The sequence below is a fragment of the Trichoderma breve genome, chromosome 2, assembly GCF_028502605.1.
Source record: "Trichoderma breve strain T069 chromosome 2, whole genome shotgun sequence".
Taxonomy (NCBI): Eukaryota; Fungi; Ascomycota; class Sordariomycetes; order Hypocreales; family Hypocreaceae; genus Trichoderma; species Trichoderma breve.
The window spans coordinates 3,851,753-3,865,995 of NC_079233.1; the positions used below are offsets into that span (position 1 = coordinate 3,851,753).

General features: G+C 52.0%; 5 protein-coding genes across 5 annotated transcripts; 3 read left to right on the top strand and 2 right to left on the bottom strand.

The window, feature by feature from the left end:
- Positions 1–2,068: 2,068 nt before the first annotated feature.
- On the top strand, positions 2,069–2,682 carry T069G_03373 (RPEL repeat domain-containing protein; the record flags this gene model as incomplete). The annotated part of the gene is made up of 3 exons (XM_056170583.1): positions 2,069–2,207; positions 2,339–2,394; positions 2,515–2,682. The coding sequence occupies 3 exons, from the start codon at positions 2,069–2,071 to the stop codon at positions 2,680–2,682; spliced, it is 363 nt and encodes a 120-aa protein (XP_056031475.1).
- Positions 2,683–3,681: 999 nt separating this feature from the next.
- Positions 3,682–3,996, bottom strand: T069G_03374 (uncharacterized protein; the record flags this gene model as incomplete). Its single annotated transcript, XM_056170584.1, has 2 exons — positions 3,682–3,794; positions 3,852–3,996. 2 exons carry the CDS (start codon positions 3,994–3,996, stop codon positions 3,682–3,684), a joined length of 258 nt encoding a protein of 85 aa, XP_056031476.1.
- A 3,372-nt stretch (positions 3,997–7,368) lies between these two features.
- T069G_03375 (FKBP-type peptidyl-prolyl cis-trans isomerase domain-containing protein) lies at positions 7,369–8,237 on the top strand (the record flags this gene model as incomplete). The annotated part of the gene is made up of 5 exons (XM_056170585.1): positions 7,369–7,549; positions 7,656–7,713; positions 7,803–7,844; positions 7,920–7,993; positions 8,080–8,237. 5 exons carry the CDS (start codon positions 7,369–7,371, stop codon positions 8,235–8,237), a joined length of 513 nt encoding a protein of 170 aa, XP_056031477.1.
- Positions 8,238–8,791: 554 nt separating this feature from the next.
- On the bottom strand, positions 8,792–10,787 carry T069G_03376 (impB/mucB/samB family domain-containing protein; the record flags this gene model as incomplete). Its single annotated transcript, XM_056170586.1, has 2 exons — positions 8,792–10,564; positions 10,617–10,787. 2 exons carry the CDS (start codon positions 10,785–10,787, stop codon positions 8,792–8,794), a joined length of 1,944 nt encoding a protein of 647 aa, XP_056031478.1.
- Positions 10,788–11,349: 562 nt separating this feature from the next.
- T069G_03377 (uncharacterized protein) lies at positions 11,350–12,774 on the top strand (the record flags this gene model as incomplete). Its single annotated transcript, XM_056170587.1, has 3 exons — positions 11,350–11,387; positions 11,466–11,632; positions 11,714–12,774. The coding sequence occupies 3 exons, from the start codon at positions 11,350–11,352 to the stop codon at positions 12,772–12,774; spliced, it is 1,266 nt and encodes a 421-aa protein (XP_056031479.1).
- Between the last annotated feature and the right edge of the window lie 1,469 nt (positions 12,775–14,243).

Genomic DNA, 14,243 nt, shown 5'->3' on the forward strand with positions numbered 1-14,243 from the left:
TGTGGCTTGTCGAGCATTCGCGGCCGAATGATGCGGTGCCTGACGAGTGACGTTTAGTGCCGCTGGCCGACCTTTTTCCGCCGTGGCCTTTCAGGTTCCTTTGTGCTGGATTCCCTTGATTCCTGATGGCACAGCCACTCCGCTGACAAGTAGCAGTACGTACCCGCCCGTTTGGTTCAGGGATGGAATACGCTCAGTGTTTTTTCTGTAATTTTCAATTCCACGACTCTTTCAATTTCGGTACCCGCGTTTTAATTTATATGCAGCAAAAGGACCCTTGATTCCTGCTTATTTTCTTCGTTCTTGATACGAAGAGCCCATGCAGCGTCGCTCCGGCGCCTCCGTAGCCTCACATCATAGCGCATTAGCATTTTCTCCCTTCTACCTAACGCACCTCGATAAGTTGCCCAGGTACATACAACAGGTGCCTAGGTAGTACTCCGTAGTATCGTCAATAGTAATACAGTGCAACCAAACTCCGTGCCTTGAACTATTCCATACTACCTACTTCATGTTCCGATAATTCTCCCGGTTTCTACCTAGATGGAGACCACCCTTACCGAATTCCGGAGCCGCTTCATCGACCAAAAGAAGGAAAAACTGGATATCTGGACCTCCGGCAGTGTTTGCTGGCGCCAGACAGTCTCGTCAACGCTCCCTTGGCGGTGGAGTCTCTCCCTTTCCAGAGCGTCCATTTCGCTGTTTGATTTGCTCGCCCAGTAGATCTTGCATGCGCTTGATCCCTCTGGCCGGTGACGATACGCGGGCCGGCAAATACTATTCATAGACGTTGTGCATCCGGATTCCATTGTGACTATCTGGATTCCCCTCCGTATAAACACTAGTAGACGAAGCGTCTGTCTACTTGCCGAGACTCTCCGAACCCAACTTGACCATTTAGCATTTGCATTCCAAGAGTGCATTTGTATTGTAATAGATGCGTATTTAAAAGAAGACTAAAGCTGATAATGATAGTAGCAGAAGCAGTGCTTTCTGTACAGTGCAGCAGCACACTTTGGAGATGTTGACGATGTGCGGACCTACGGTGGAGTACACAACCATCACTATCGTAATTGTACGCGCAAACCACCTGCAAAAATTCTCTTCTCATCCAAGACATCATCCACACAAATCAAGCCATGTCCTGTTCTAGCATTCTTCCACTCAAGCCACTCGCGTGGCCCTCTGCAATTGGCGCCAGCCTTTCTGAGACGCCGCTGTGCTCGCCTAGGAAAAACTGAAACCAAACATCGGCGCAACAGAATTAATTCAAGCGCCCCTTAATTGGAAGCGCATAAGGTTCATGCCGCCTCAGTTCTGGCAGCTAATGCTCCACGACAGACTCACTTGTTGACCGTGATTGATGCCCTGGAAATGAGCATTGTCTGTTAGCATGTGCCTTGGCGGGTATTTCTACTACGAAAAAAGAAGGCCGTCTCATGTTTTTTTCTTGTCCTTGGGCTGCCACGCGACACTACCACGCCCCTTGGCCTCCAGCCCATGACCTTCAAACCACGCACGTATGGCATCTCTGTGTGACCCCATCACCAGCACTCCCGTAATTAACTGCAATCCCTGCTCTCGCCTTCAGCAGCTGGGCAATTGAGAGTAGAGTTGCGGGGTAGAGAAAAATAGCGCTCCCGCATGCCCAATTATCCACCATCGCCAGGTCGCTGTTTTAGTCCCAAGTTGATGGCCTGAGGGATGCGGTGTGGGTTCGATGCTTCATCGAGGGAATCAGTGTTAAAAACAGCGTTGCATCCCCCTCTTTTCCCACTACAAAACAACCTGCTTCTGCTTCTCTTCCCTCTTCACACTGCATCTTTTTTTTTTCCCATCTGACAATCGTCTGATCTCTTTAACTGTTGGAGTTGATTCAGCCTCCATCAAACCACCACCAAAAACCCCACCCCCACATATTAGAGCTCTGGAAGCACCTGACGTCATTTGACACGAGCTTCGTTGGGCACTTCAAGGCTCTGATCCGACCGTCTTGCCACTTCTCACCACTTACACCTTTACATACCATCAATCGCCGCAAGACACAAATCAGCTCGAATCCATCACCATGGCAGACATCACAGAAGAACCTCAGGCCCTCCCTGTCGACGAGACGCCCATCTCTTCCGTCAAGACCAACTCTGCCCGCAAGAACTCTCTTTCCAACTACCTCAAGCACCGACCCGAACGCTCCGAGCTGGTAGAGAGTACGTCTCAATGATTCCCGACTTCCCGTCTGCCTGTTTATTGCGGAAACGAATCACATCTAGTCTCTTGACGGAGGCTGTGATGCTTGCCTTACGCCTTGCTGGATTCGCCTTGCTAACCGATGTTGCAGAGAACATTCTCCCAGACTCTACAGCCGCACCTGGCCTCCTCGCTCAGCAAAAGGAGGTAAGAAGTTCCCAATAGTTTTCCATTTTTGAATATTCCAACATTTGAGACCTGCAATACGGTAATCGGGAGGGACTAAAGAGATGGGGCTATAAGTGCTAACAGTGCATCAATCAACAGCTTCAGAAACACATGCTCGGAGACAAGCTCAACGACAAGATTTCGCATCGCCCTTCCCCCGATGCCCTCCTCAAGGATGGCGTCCTACACGAGGACCCCCGCTCTCCAGAGGAAAAGTACGCCGAGGCCATCGAGGAGGAGTACGCTAAGCGGGAGGGCGGCGCTTAAACAGCATTAGAGAGCTATATAGCGAACAACGTGCTGGGGAACGGATGCTGGGAAATGCGGCTTGTTTTAACACACAAATATGCAGAGTACCCATTTACAGAAACCGCACAGGAGGAGATGGATTTGTTTGGAATTGTTATGTGTTTACCTAGGAGCTCGCGTGATGTCCAGCAAGGACTTGAAACAAAGCAAAGGGGCTGCCATTTTGAGATTTGAGAGCACATCTCAATCTCGAGTTTTGATGCAACGCCTAAAAATAAAACCCATCCAAAAAAGAAATATTGACAAGTCGAGTAAATCAAAATTTTGCTGCCTATTCCTTCGCCCCCGTGTATCCCGTACTCGTATGAAGCAGCGCTATGGAGCGCAAGGTAGCAGTGGTTGGGGCTACATCGGGCTACCAAAAATAGATCTGGTCGACCCAGAGGGTAAAAAATAAGGGCTGCCTCCCGGCGATCTTGGTTCCTGCAGTAGTGAGTTGCGCGTTCTCTGATAAGCTGTAAGACAACCTGAACCCACGGAGCTTTTTTTCCAAGACAAAGAAAAAAAAAAGGAGCTGACGACGTTTCGCCGGAAAATGTCTCAGAAATACGCATGAATAGATTGTTTCGTTTCATAAATAGATGAAATAAATAAAGATAAAAATAAAAATATCAACTGCATTTCGTATCAATAACGCCACCCATCCTTCGCTTAGCTATAATCCGTCGGTTCCCAAGCGATAAGTCATATCCATGCCAATATCCATATCCATATCCATGCAATTCCCATGCCCATGTCCTGTTGCCAGTATCCCAAAGTTGTAAAGTTGTAAAGAAGAGTAAAAATAGTACAAAAAGAACGCCAATAGCGCCATGCGGTTCTATGATTGGATGTGTAGAGGAGCCATCATAGCAGAGGGCAGCCAAGCTAGCCCTCGGCTGGCTCCCCAGAAGCGGGTTGTGTCCCAATATGTGGTTGTGAAATTGTGTAGTTGCAAGCTGTCTGATGGAAGTCCCATCACTGGTAGCCACCACGGTAGCGAGGAGAAGGAGAGTCCGTTTCGTAGTCCCGTCGGCGGTGGTTGATGACGACAGAGCCACCGGTTCGGACTACTTGAGCAGAACGGCCTTCTATGGGACTTGTTAGCATGTTGCGGCAGGTAGAAGACGTTGGGTGTAATGGCATACCGGCATCATACTCGCGGGCATTGGAGACAGAGCGGGAGTTGGATGCCGCATAATGGGCAGATGAGCTGGAGGAGCGGCTGGAAGAGCTGGCGGTAGAGGGGCCAGAGCTGGTCTGGTGAACATAGACGCTGCGTTGGCTGGACATTGTCACAGTTGTTGGTCTGTTTGTTTGTTGGTTGGTTGGTTGGCTGTTGTTGATGATGATGGATGAAGAGTTGGAACTCTAAGAGTTTGATATAACAATGATAGTCAAGAGAGGATAGAGAAGAAGAGCAGAAGCGGTAGCAGTAGTTGATATATAGTTGTTGGTAGATAATGCTTTGCTTGATTCGTGTCTATCCTAATAAGGGTGATGAGGAAAGGGAAGATGCATCCTGAGGACGACGGGCCATGGCCATTTTGTACTCGGAGATTGCACTGCCGTCACGACAGTCTAGACACTTGACAGACTGACAGCATGCTCACTCGAGACGATAGGCAGATAGGGCGAAGAGGGCGTAGGGTGAGGCAGCAGCAACAATAACGGGTACTAGGCCTAGCTCTGACACAGAAGCCAGCACGTCGTGACTCAGGCCTCAACAACGGAAACACACGCCTCGTGAAGCGATCTGCCGAGGCCCTCCCCAAAACAGGGACGCCAGACAGGGGCCGCCAATCGCCATGATTGGCCTTGGCCCTTTCGGACAAAAAGCAAAATCGTCAGAACCCAAAAAAGCTCAACGACTAGGCGTGGCGAAAAATGGGCTTCGAACGGACCTCATGATGAGAGAGAGAGGGCAGGGGGGTGTCTTGTTTCCGTTAGGCAGGGCGAAGGGGGAGGGCACGGACTGGAACGAGTGAAGAAGTTGGGGCTTGGAGGTTTCGGCACTTTGAGGACTGGGTCTGAGCATGGCCACAACAGTGAAGCGGCGACGGCTGGGGGATAGCAGCGGCAGTGAGAGCGAGAGAAAGAGATGGAGAGCCCTAGATTCCCGATGCGCGTCTGCCTTCGAGTCACAGTCATGGCGGCTGCGCGTCGACGGTGAATGTTTTTGGTAAGACGTGCAACATGGAAAAAGATGGGATGGGATGGATGCCAAGCACAGCCAGCCCGCTACCAATCCGCGGGTACCTGTCAAGCAAATCAGTTCAACAGTACAGCTGCGCATAACGGCGCCACAGGGGTCCGTCACAGAGCGCGTGTTAGCGGACAGGTACCAAGTTGCCGGACTCTGGTGCGTTCGCCCTCTTGCACAGGTACCCGGCCAGCGACGGTAGAGAAACATGGAACCAAGTGACCCCACGAGCCACGCTGCTCAGCGCCTCGCCCGTGCCGTCCAGACTCTACTAGGCCCTGCTGGACCTGTTAGGCAGACAGGCGCAAAAGCAGGCATCAGCGGTCCGCTTCATCACTGATGAGTCGTCGACAAAAAGTCGAAGAAAGGGATTTGCAAAGTTGAGGATGGAAGTCGGGATTGGTCTATTCACTTTTTTTCTTTTTTTTTTTCTACATACCCCTCCTTGTCCCCTCACGCTCCTCTCTCTCTAGTGGGTGGCTGAGAAATTCTTCACAGCGAACAGGCCTGTGGGTGGTAGGGAGCCGCATCCGCAGCTGCGAGGGAGAAACGGGCTTGTATGCGTATGCATTCGTGCATTCGCGGGTGCCACAAGGCCAGGAATTAGACTACCTACCTGCAGCGCATGTCACGCGTCTGATTATCGCTCCCAGGGTCAAATGCGAACAATTGCTGTACGACATGAAGCCGGACGCTGACTGGACTCGACTTTTTTTTTTCTTGGCCCCTTGCTCGTGAGTTGTCCCGCGGCTTGTCGTGGGTGAACAAGCCACGATGGGAGCAGGCTGTGTTGTTACTCTTTCTTCGGTGACGACATGACAAGCCCCGTTATGCCCTGGAAACTGTAAGAAGGCCATACGTATTGGATAGTGTTGAGCTGCTCTTGCTCCGTACTCGTACAATCACCTCGGTTAGTACTAGGAGACGAGATGCCAACCGGCGACTTTGAGATGATGCTGCTGCGCGGAAGTGATGCCGGCATGGCCTCCTCCCACCGGCTTCGTCCGCGATACGTGGAATCGACAACACAAGATGGGCCTTCATTTCCCACTCCATCCTTCTTCTGACCATACCGTGCAACCAACTTCTTTTCGCTTCTCTCACCGTTTCTGCCCAACTACACCCCTTCCGGAGAGCGTCGTCGCCCACACAAGACCCTTGGTACAGGGCGTGGGATCATTTGGGTCAGCACAAACGACAAACGGGGCTAGTGAGGCGCCTCCGGGGAAGCGACCTCACGATGCAAGGCACGTCTATTGGAACCGGAACCTTGATCGACAAGTCCACATACAGAATCGAGAAATGCCACAAACGGGCCTCCATCTCTTTGGCATGGCGCCGGGGGGGCTCAAGTTCCAAAAAAGTCATGTGGGCTCTTCTTGCAATCAAATCAGCCTCCCTAGTAGCCTTGCATTGGTAGTGTGGCTCCTGAATTGGGGGTTCTTTTCAGGGCTCAACTACGTCATACCTTGAGGAATTGGTTGGGGATGCATTGAGTTTTTTCGGGCTCAGCTGTCAAAGAAATTAAAATTGCAGTACCTCGAATTGACGTCGATATCGTACGTGCTCGAAGACGCCTCATCTACGTAACCTGAATCCTTCATTGTTATTTACTTTAAGCTGTTTCGCCAAAAGGCGATTGCATTCGCTTGCCCCTTGTCCAGCTGGGGCCTCCTGAATAGCATCATCGCAAAGCCTTTTACGATTCTTTATCGTCTTTGCTTTCACCCACATGACCTCGGGACAGGGTCCAGCAGGGCCATGACGTACCAAGCACACGAAAAAGCTTCTTTCTGTTCCCCCATGCATGTATATGCGCTCAATAATTTCTGCTGCATCCCCCGGATGGACAAACCCAGCCAATTACCATCGGCCTTAAGATTCAGTAGTTGTGGTTGTTTTAGGCTGCACTTGGATCACGCGAGATACAACACGGCGCTGGGTTGCCCCTTGGTGACGACATTTCAGAATCCCCCCAGCGAATACGATATGCCATTGCGCAGAATTCCATATAGAATATTTAACAATGTCATCATAATCGGGCCATGAGCAAAAAGCCATTGTAAGGCACATGAAGCACTAACGGAGCAATTGAAGCCAGACCCCGGGGAATTGAAATTGGCGGGGGAGCCAGACGGGCAAAATCAATGGATGTTATTGGCCAATGGTCTCCGCCATCTCAACGGCCAAAGTAGATTTCAATCCACTCGAATCGGGAAGCTCAGTGGAGTTTGTGATAGCTGGCCACTTTGGCAAAGCCCCTCAGCTGGCTGGCGCGCATTGGCTTCCATTAGCATCTTGTGAAGCATCGCCTTCTTCTCTTCTTCTCTTCCCTTTTCCCCCCTATATCGACGTAACCCATTTCCCCTTCATCGACGTAAACCCACGCCCCGGTTTCGCCTCATTTTCTCTTTCCGCAGTCCGCGCACCATCTTCTTCAACCCACCACACTCTTCGCCACCATGAAGGCAGCCCTGATCCTCTCCGCCCTGGCCTCTTGCGCCATTGGCGTCGTCGCCGCCGAGGACCTCAAGATCGAGGTCACCCACGCCGTCGAGTGCGAGCGCAAGTCCCAAAAGGGCGACACACTGTCCATGCACTACAAGGGCACTCTGGCTGCTGACGGCAAGAAGTTCGATGCCAGTACGCTGTTCCCTTTCCCCCTCGTCATCTGCCCACCTGTCTAGATGACGATCTCTGTTTGTTTCGAGTTCGAGGTCCGTGGCTGACATGACACTTCGTTTCGCAGGCTACGACCGCAACCAGCCCTTCACCTTCAAGCTGGGCGCTGGCCAGGTGATCAAGGGGTTCGTTTCTACACTCCCCCCCCTTCCCTTCCCCCCACGTCGTTGGGATTTCATTGCGACTAGAAGCTAATGGGTTTTCGCCACTCTAGATGGGATCAGGGTCTCCTTGATATGTGCATTGGAGAGAAGAGGTAAGGACAACACTGCGTCACTGACCCCCCTAACTGCTGGAATTACCAATGGCTAACATTACATCACTCCTCCAGAACCCTCACGATCCCCCCCGAGCTGGGCTACGGCAACCGCAACATGGGACCTATTCCGGCTGGCTCGACTCTGGGTACGTCTCTTTCTGCCCTCTCATTCTGCTTCAACTTGAAAACCCCCACGCCGTATCGAATATCAGGCCACTAATTGATGTCATAGTCTTCGAGACCGAGCTGCTGGAGATCAAGGGCGTCAAGGCCCCCGAGCCACCTGTGGCCGAGAAAGTGGCCGAGAAGGTTGCCAGCGTTGCCTCCGAGGCTGTCGATGCTGCCAAGACGGTCATCGCCGACACTGACGAGGGCCACGGGGAGCTGTAAACGAGAACATGATTTGTAAATATTTTCCTTTTGGTCGCATAGCGGATCCCCAAAGTACATGAAACGTTTCCGTCAAATACTAGATCTCAACTCTATCCAGATGTGATCATCCTCCAGTCATCAATATTCATTAGACACTCTTTCCATTCACCTTCCATACGTCATATCACTTCCTCATCTGTAGCAATATCCATGCGCAGAAACTGCAAGCATCAGTCGATATTCGCAGATCAGTGGGGATAGAGCCTTAGGATAAGGCGAAGCGAAGGCATCGTTACATCCAAAAGGCCATTTCCAAAAAGCCCCAACAGAATTCTATAGACATCGTCATTTACCACAGAGGAAATGGAATACGCCGTAGCTGGATGTGTCCACGGTGGATCCTTCTGGGATTAGGCAGAGCCTGAACCCTTGCAGTATTTCATCAAACGCTTATGGAATGAACACATGAACATTTCTTGGAGATTCGTATCTCACGAATGTCATAGGGACATCCGGCAGAGTATCTTCAACTTGATCCATGATGGATCTTTCATAACCTATTATGTGCTCACTCAGAAAAAAGAAAGCTTCTTCTGCTTGGGATCTGTAGAAGGCGGACGGCCCCGCTTCTTCTCTGTCAGCTTCTTCTCCGTCAGCTTGGGCCGTTTGTTCACGTCAGGCGGGACATGCTTCGTTTCTTTCGGGTCGTCAGCCTGGACCGCGTCCCGAATCGTCTGTCGAGACAAACACAAGTCGATGTGCTCGTTGAACTGTCGTTCGTTTGCCGCCTGTGGGCGGAGGCATATCGGACACTCCCACCAGTCCTCCTCCGGCTGAGCCCCGCGTTCAGGAGGTGGATTGGGCACAATCTCCTTCCCATGTCTTCGGTCCTGCAGCATCTCATCTTCTTCACCCTCCTGTTCGTGAGATACATTCTCCAGGCTGTCGTCTAAATCTTCCAGTAAATCGTCGTCATCTGTGCCCAACCTTTCCCACTCTTCTTCTTTTTCCAATGGCTCACTCGCTTTCCTCTTGACCATCCCAGCATCACTCGATTCTCCAGCATCCTGTCGGCGAGGCTTGAACCCAAAGAATGCCATAGTATCAGGCTTCTTGGTGCTGACTAGATGTGTGCACCGCAACCCCATGAGCCGCAGCTTCATGCCTGGTATTTCTTGCTCCAGTTTCGCAAGCATCGGTAATGAATAGTTGTACAAGTCGTCGGCAAGCTGTATCGACTTTGGCAGGACGACCTGTCGGGTATAAACTTCAAAGGTATGAAGCTTTATCTTGATGCAGAGTGTGCGGCCCTTGCACTCATTCTTTTTCATGTCCTTCTCCAGAGCCTCAGCCGTTGAGCGAAGTTTGTCTCTCAGCTTTGCAGGGTCCGATATGTCGTGGAACGTACTCTCCGTTCCGACGCTTTTGCGCTCATACTCTTCCGCGGGCTGAATCTTTGTGCGGCCAAGCCCCAGATAGCAGCGGAGGAGAAACACATAATACTTGTCTCCAAATAGCCGGTTTAGATACTGCCGCTGTTCATACAGATCGCCGCATGTCCTGACTCCAATCTCCAAGAGTTCGCGCTCAAGGACTCGACCGATGCCGTTGACTTTTCTTGTTGGCAAGTCCCGCATAAACGCCATGATGGCGCTTCTCTCGCTAGGGAGGACGTACTGTCCATTCGGCTTGTTAATGTTTGAGCAAATCTTTGCCAGCCTGGCATTTGCAGCAATTCCTGCCGACACTGTAATGCTCGTCTTTTCCTGGACTTCCTTCCGCATCTGTTCCACTACTGCTGCCGGATCCATATTGTGTTCGTCGCAGTATTCCGTAATGTTGAGGTATGCCTCGTCAATGCTGGCACTTTCGAAACGCGGATCATAATTCGCCAGCACCTCTCTCACTTCCTGAGCCTTTGCACCGTACTTGTGAAAGTTTGGTTTGATAAGGATCAGTTGTGGGCAAAGTTTCTTAGCAACAAAGCCAGCCATGCCTGATCGACAGCCGAACTGGCGCGCGACGTAGTTACACGTAGTGAGAACACCACCGCCAACTGCAAAGGGAACATCTTTGAGATCGGGCCGTTCGAGTAGCTCCACGGCCGCAAAAAAAGCATCGCAGTCAAGATGCACTATGTGCTGTGTTAGGTCTCTGGACAGCTCGAGCTCTGCGAGGAGACGGTCGGCATTTCGCAGGTCGCGCGTCAGATCTTGCTGTTCCAGTTTTTTCTTCCTGGACAGAATCTGCTCAATCTTTTTCGTAAGGATCTTGTCTCGTTCCTCTTCACGGGTGAAGAATTTGGATCCCTTGGACGCATTGTAAATAATCTCCGAAACCTGAATCTGCTTGTTAACAAATACGGCTCCGATCTGAGACAAGATTCTGGTCAGAAACCTTGCTTTGGTCGACTTTGTCTTGGCCGGCCTTGGTCAACGAAGGCCCAAGCAGGTGGTATTTGAGAGTTTTGAGGGCATCGTCTTGGTGTTGCTCTTGATGTTCCGGCTGCTGCTCCGGTGACTTTTCTTCAGGATGCGCTGAGTCCTCCGTAGATTCCGCAGACGTCATATCGATGGGGCCATCAAGTCGCAGTCCCGAGTATCATGTAATAGACAGCATAGAGGGGTTATGAGTATCATGCTGACATTCGCAGCCTGGTAAATAAAGCATTTGCGCACGAGCGGAATTCCGACAGGGTGGAAGCGCGTTGCCTAACGTGAAGAGCGGGAAATACGATACCGACACGGTATCACGTGGGAAGCTTGGAGCATCTTCAGTGCTTTTTAGGCATAACTCGACCGTCTGTGCTAGCAGCTTTCAGCGGGGTTTAGTGCAGAGGGCTTTGTGACAGAACTCCCGGCCGTCGCTCGCCATTGGCCACAGACTGTGCTCACACCCCTCACTGTGAGGACGTATAAGCGCCGAGACGCCATTATCTCATAGGCCCAAATGGCTGAAGCGATTGCATGATTCGCTTTGAGAAATAAGGGTCGTCGAGTGCGTATAAAGAGCAACTTGCATACGGCAAAGAGCTCAAGGGGGCCCGGAGTTTTAATTCTCACCCGCTTCGTTTCAAGCTGCCCGGTGACGTCTGGAGTCACAGTATCGCTGTCAGACGCAGACAGACAAGATGGCAGCTCGGCCAGGTGAGGAGAACGTAGCTACGCTGTGAGTGGATGACGGTCGCAATCCATCAAATGATGTGTGCTTACAGCCCGTTGCTGATGCTAATGCCGAGACTTGCAGCTTTGGAGATGTACACTACTTTTATTCTCCGGCAAATGTGAAGCCTCGCCATCACCGATTCGACAAGGGATCATATGTCTATCTGTTTGAGAATGCCAGCGAGAGGAGATGCCGCATTGAGATCGCAAACAATCCGGGAACTGATGACCAGGATGCATTCTATGGATGTAAGAATTAGGCCAGCCGCAAACCTCATGATCCGTGTCCGTTGAGTACAGTCTAACGATGTTGATTTCTTCTTCGCATAGTCCTCGATCAGGCGCATGTTCGGTATTCGTACAAGCAGCACTGCGCCGTCTCGCTGACCGTCGCCGACTCAGTCGATCAGAGCGAGTGGCATCTCCCCACCTATGACCCGCGCAATGAGAACAAGTATCACTACAAGCTGCACTCGCTCGACGTCTACTTCTGGACGCAGCAGGATGCGCTGCAGTTCATCAACGGCGTCAGGCGCGTGCTGCCGCCCGCCCAGGTCGAGGTTCTCGATGAGCCAGGCCCGCCGCCTCAGCCCGCGGGCATGAGCTCCGTCGTCCAGAAGCTCGAGAGCGCGGCCATTTCGGATCCTCAGTACGGCAACGGCGCTGTCTCGTCGCAGTCGACTTCACAGAGCTCAATCGGGGGTCCTGGAGATGCCTCGGCCGTTTCGTCAGAAACACCAAGCATCTCCTTGCCGCCTCCGCCGCCTCCGCCTCAGCCAGCGAATTTTGCGCCGATGGCCTACAATCCCGCCGCGCCAGCTGCACCGGAGGCCATTCGCCATCGCGAAAAGACGCCTCCCCCGGACGAGGATCCTCTCAATCCGTTGGCGGTCGCGGTAGCATATGATTATCGCGGGCAGCCCTTTACTCCAGGCATTCCGTCTCAGTTTGCGCCGGGAGTTACCAGCCCAGGGCTTGCGCCTCCTCAGTTTGGAGCACCACCCGTCCACCCTGGAATTCATCGAGCAGCGACGATGCCAACGCAGGCTCTGCCCTCTCCCGGGTTGCCCGGCACTTATGGGGCAGGTTTTCCAGCATCGCCAGGCCTTCCTCCACCGCCGGCATCACAGCCGCCAGTGGCAAATCAAGGCCTTCCTGGCCCTCCACCAGGCGGGTACTCCAACTACTCATATTCCCAGTCAGGCTACGCGCCATCGGGGTCGGTAGATTATTCAATACATCAACAGGCATATCGACCAACGGAAGCCGAATCAGCCCATGGTTACAAGCCACCGAAGCAGGAGGGCAAAGGAAAGTTTGAGGAGAACGCGGGCCGGATCGAGAGAGGCGTGACGGGCATGCTGAAGAAGTTTGAAAAGAAGTTTGGATAGAGGCGGGATATGTTTGTGCGACGGGAATATGATAGTCGAGTGATTTTCAAATGCGTAGCAGGGATATCCAGGCAGGAGGAGTACCGGGTTTCTACCAAAGAGATGCTTTGTCACATGACGTTCTAATGCGAATACTTGTTATCTTTTGCTTCCGCTTTTTCATCTTTCATCATTTGACCTTGTTCTCCAGATTTGGGCATGGCTACCTTAGTTGGCCAAAGGGTGTCAGCACTGCTTCTATTTTTGACTTAAATTATTACAGTTATTACAGGGTAAGTGGTGTGTTGGCGGTGAGACTCGATATCCCGGGATGAGATGACGATGAGATTTGCCTGAAGCTATCGTCGATACGTGTGCATGCTGTCGCAATAGTGATGCCGCCGCTGCTAATATTAAATTACATTATCCTTTGCTGCAGTGGAGAGGTCATCGGCAGTCTAAAACGCCACGGGTTTTGATGACATGTACATTGTGGGTATCTGCGAGCGGCGATTCAGTACTTGGAGCGACAATCCCTCATCATCATCATGGGTGACAAGCAGGTGCAATCACTCTTACGCACGGGATCCTTCGTCTTTGTTTCTCCACCCTGACCTTGACTGTCCATCCGATCTCAAAGCTCGTGCCACCCGTCCGATATCACATCTTACATCTCGAGATGTCGACCCGAACGCAACCACAGAATGTGTATGACAAGTATGACAAGACGCACTAGACTAGCAGATACTACCAGACAACACAATTGAATTCAAGCCCTCATGCTCCGTACATATGCAGCCATTAATAGCAAAGCGGCGGCCCGTCCAGCGGGTAACTGGCAGCCCAAAAAGGTTCGTCTGCGGGCGGAGGATAGTGTCAGCCCAGTGATTCCACACGGCCAATCGCCAATGGCAAGCATGCAGACTTCCAATGATGATGCATTAGTCTAGCCTTTGGCCCTTTGCCTTTACGAGGATCGTTGGTCAAGTTTGCTCGCCAGCCCTAAAAAGCGTGGCTGGACAACCGGGGGGTCGCCATGTTGGCTGTGTCAGTGGCTTAGCCTCGAGGCTCCTCGTAAAAGCGTCATGAATGGGGCTGACATGCACCCTTTAGCGTATCGTCGGGCGCCTCTCAGGGCCCTCGGGGCTCGAGTTAGCACGCTTTGCCCACTGGACTGGAATCAGGCCAGCGCTCCATGCATCTCCTGTTTCCCGCCACGATTCTCTCGTCCTTCTTGAATCCCTTTCCTCCTCCTCCTGCAAGCATAGCATTGTTTTCATCCCTCTTGTGTTTCCGTCCCCTTGGTCGTATATCGTGCGATTGCTTCCGCCAGTTCCCCGCACCGGGTACCACCGCAAAACACAGTCGACGCTCCCCCCGGCCCACCTCGCTAACGGGCTGAGCTCGTACAGCACCTCCGTTCCATTATCTGCTTGGATCCTGGGTCACTGGAGAGACGCTGGCGCCGTTGGAGCTGACTGTACACGCCG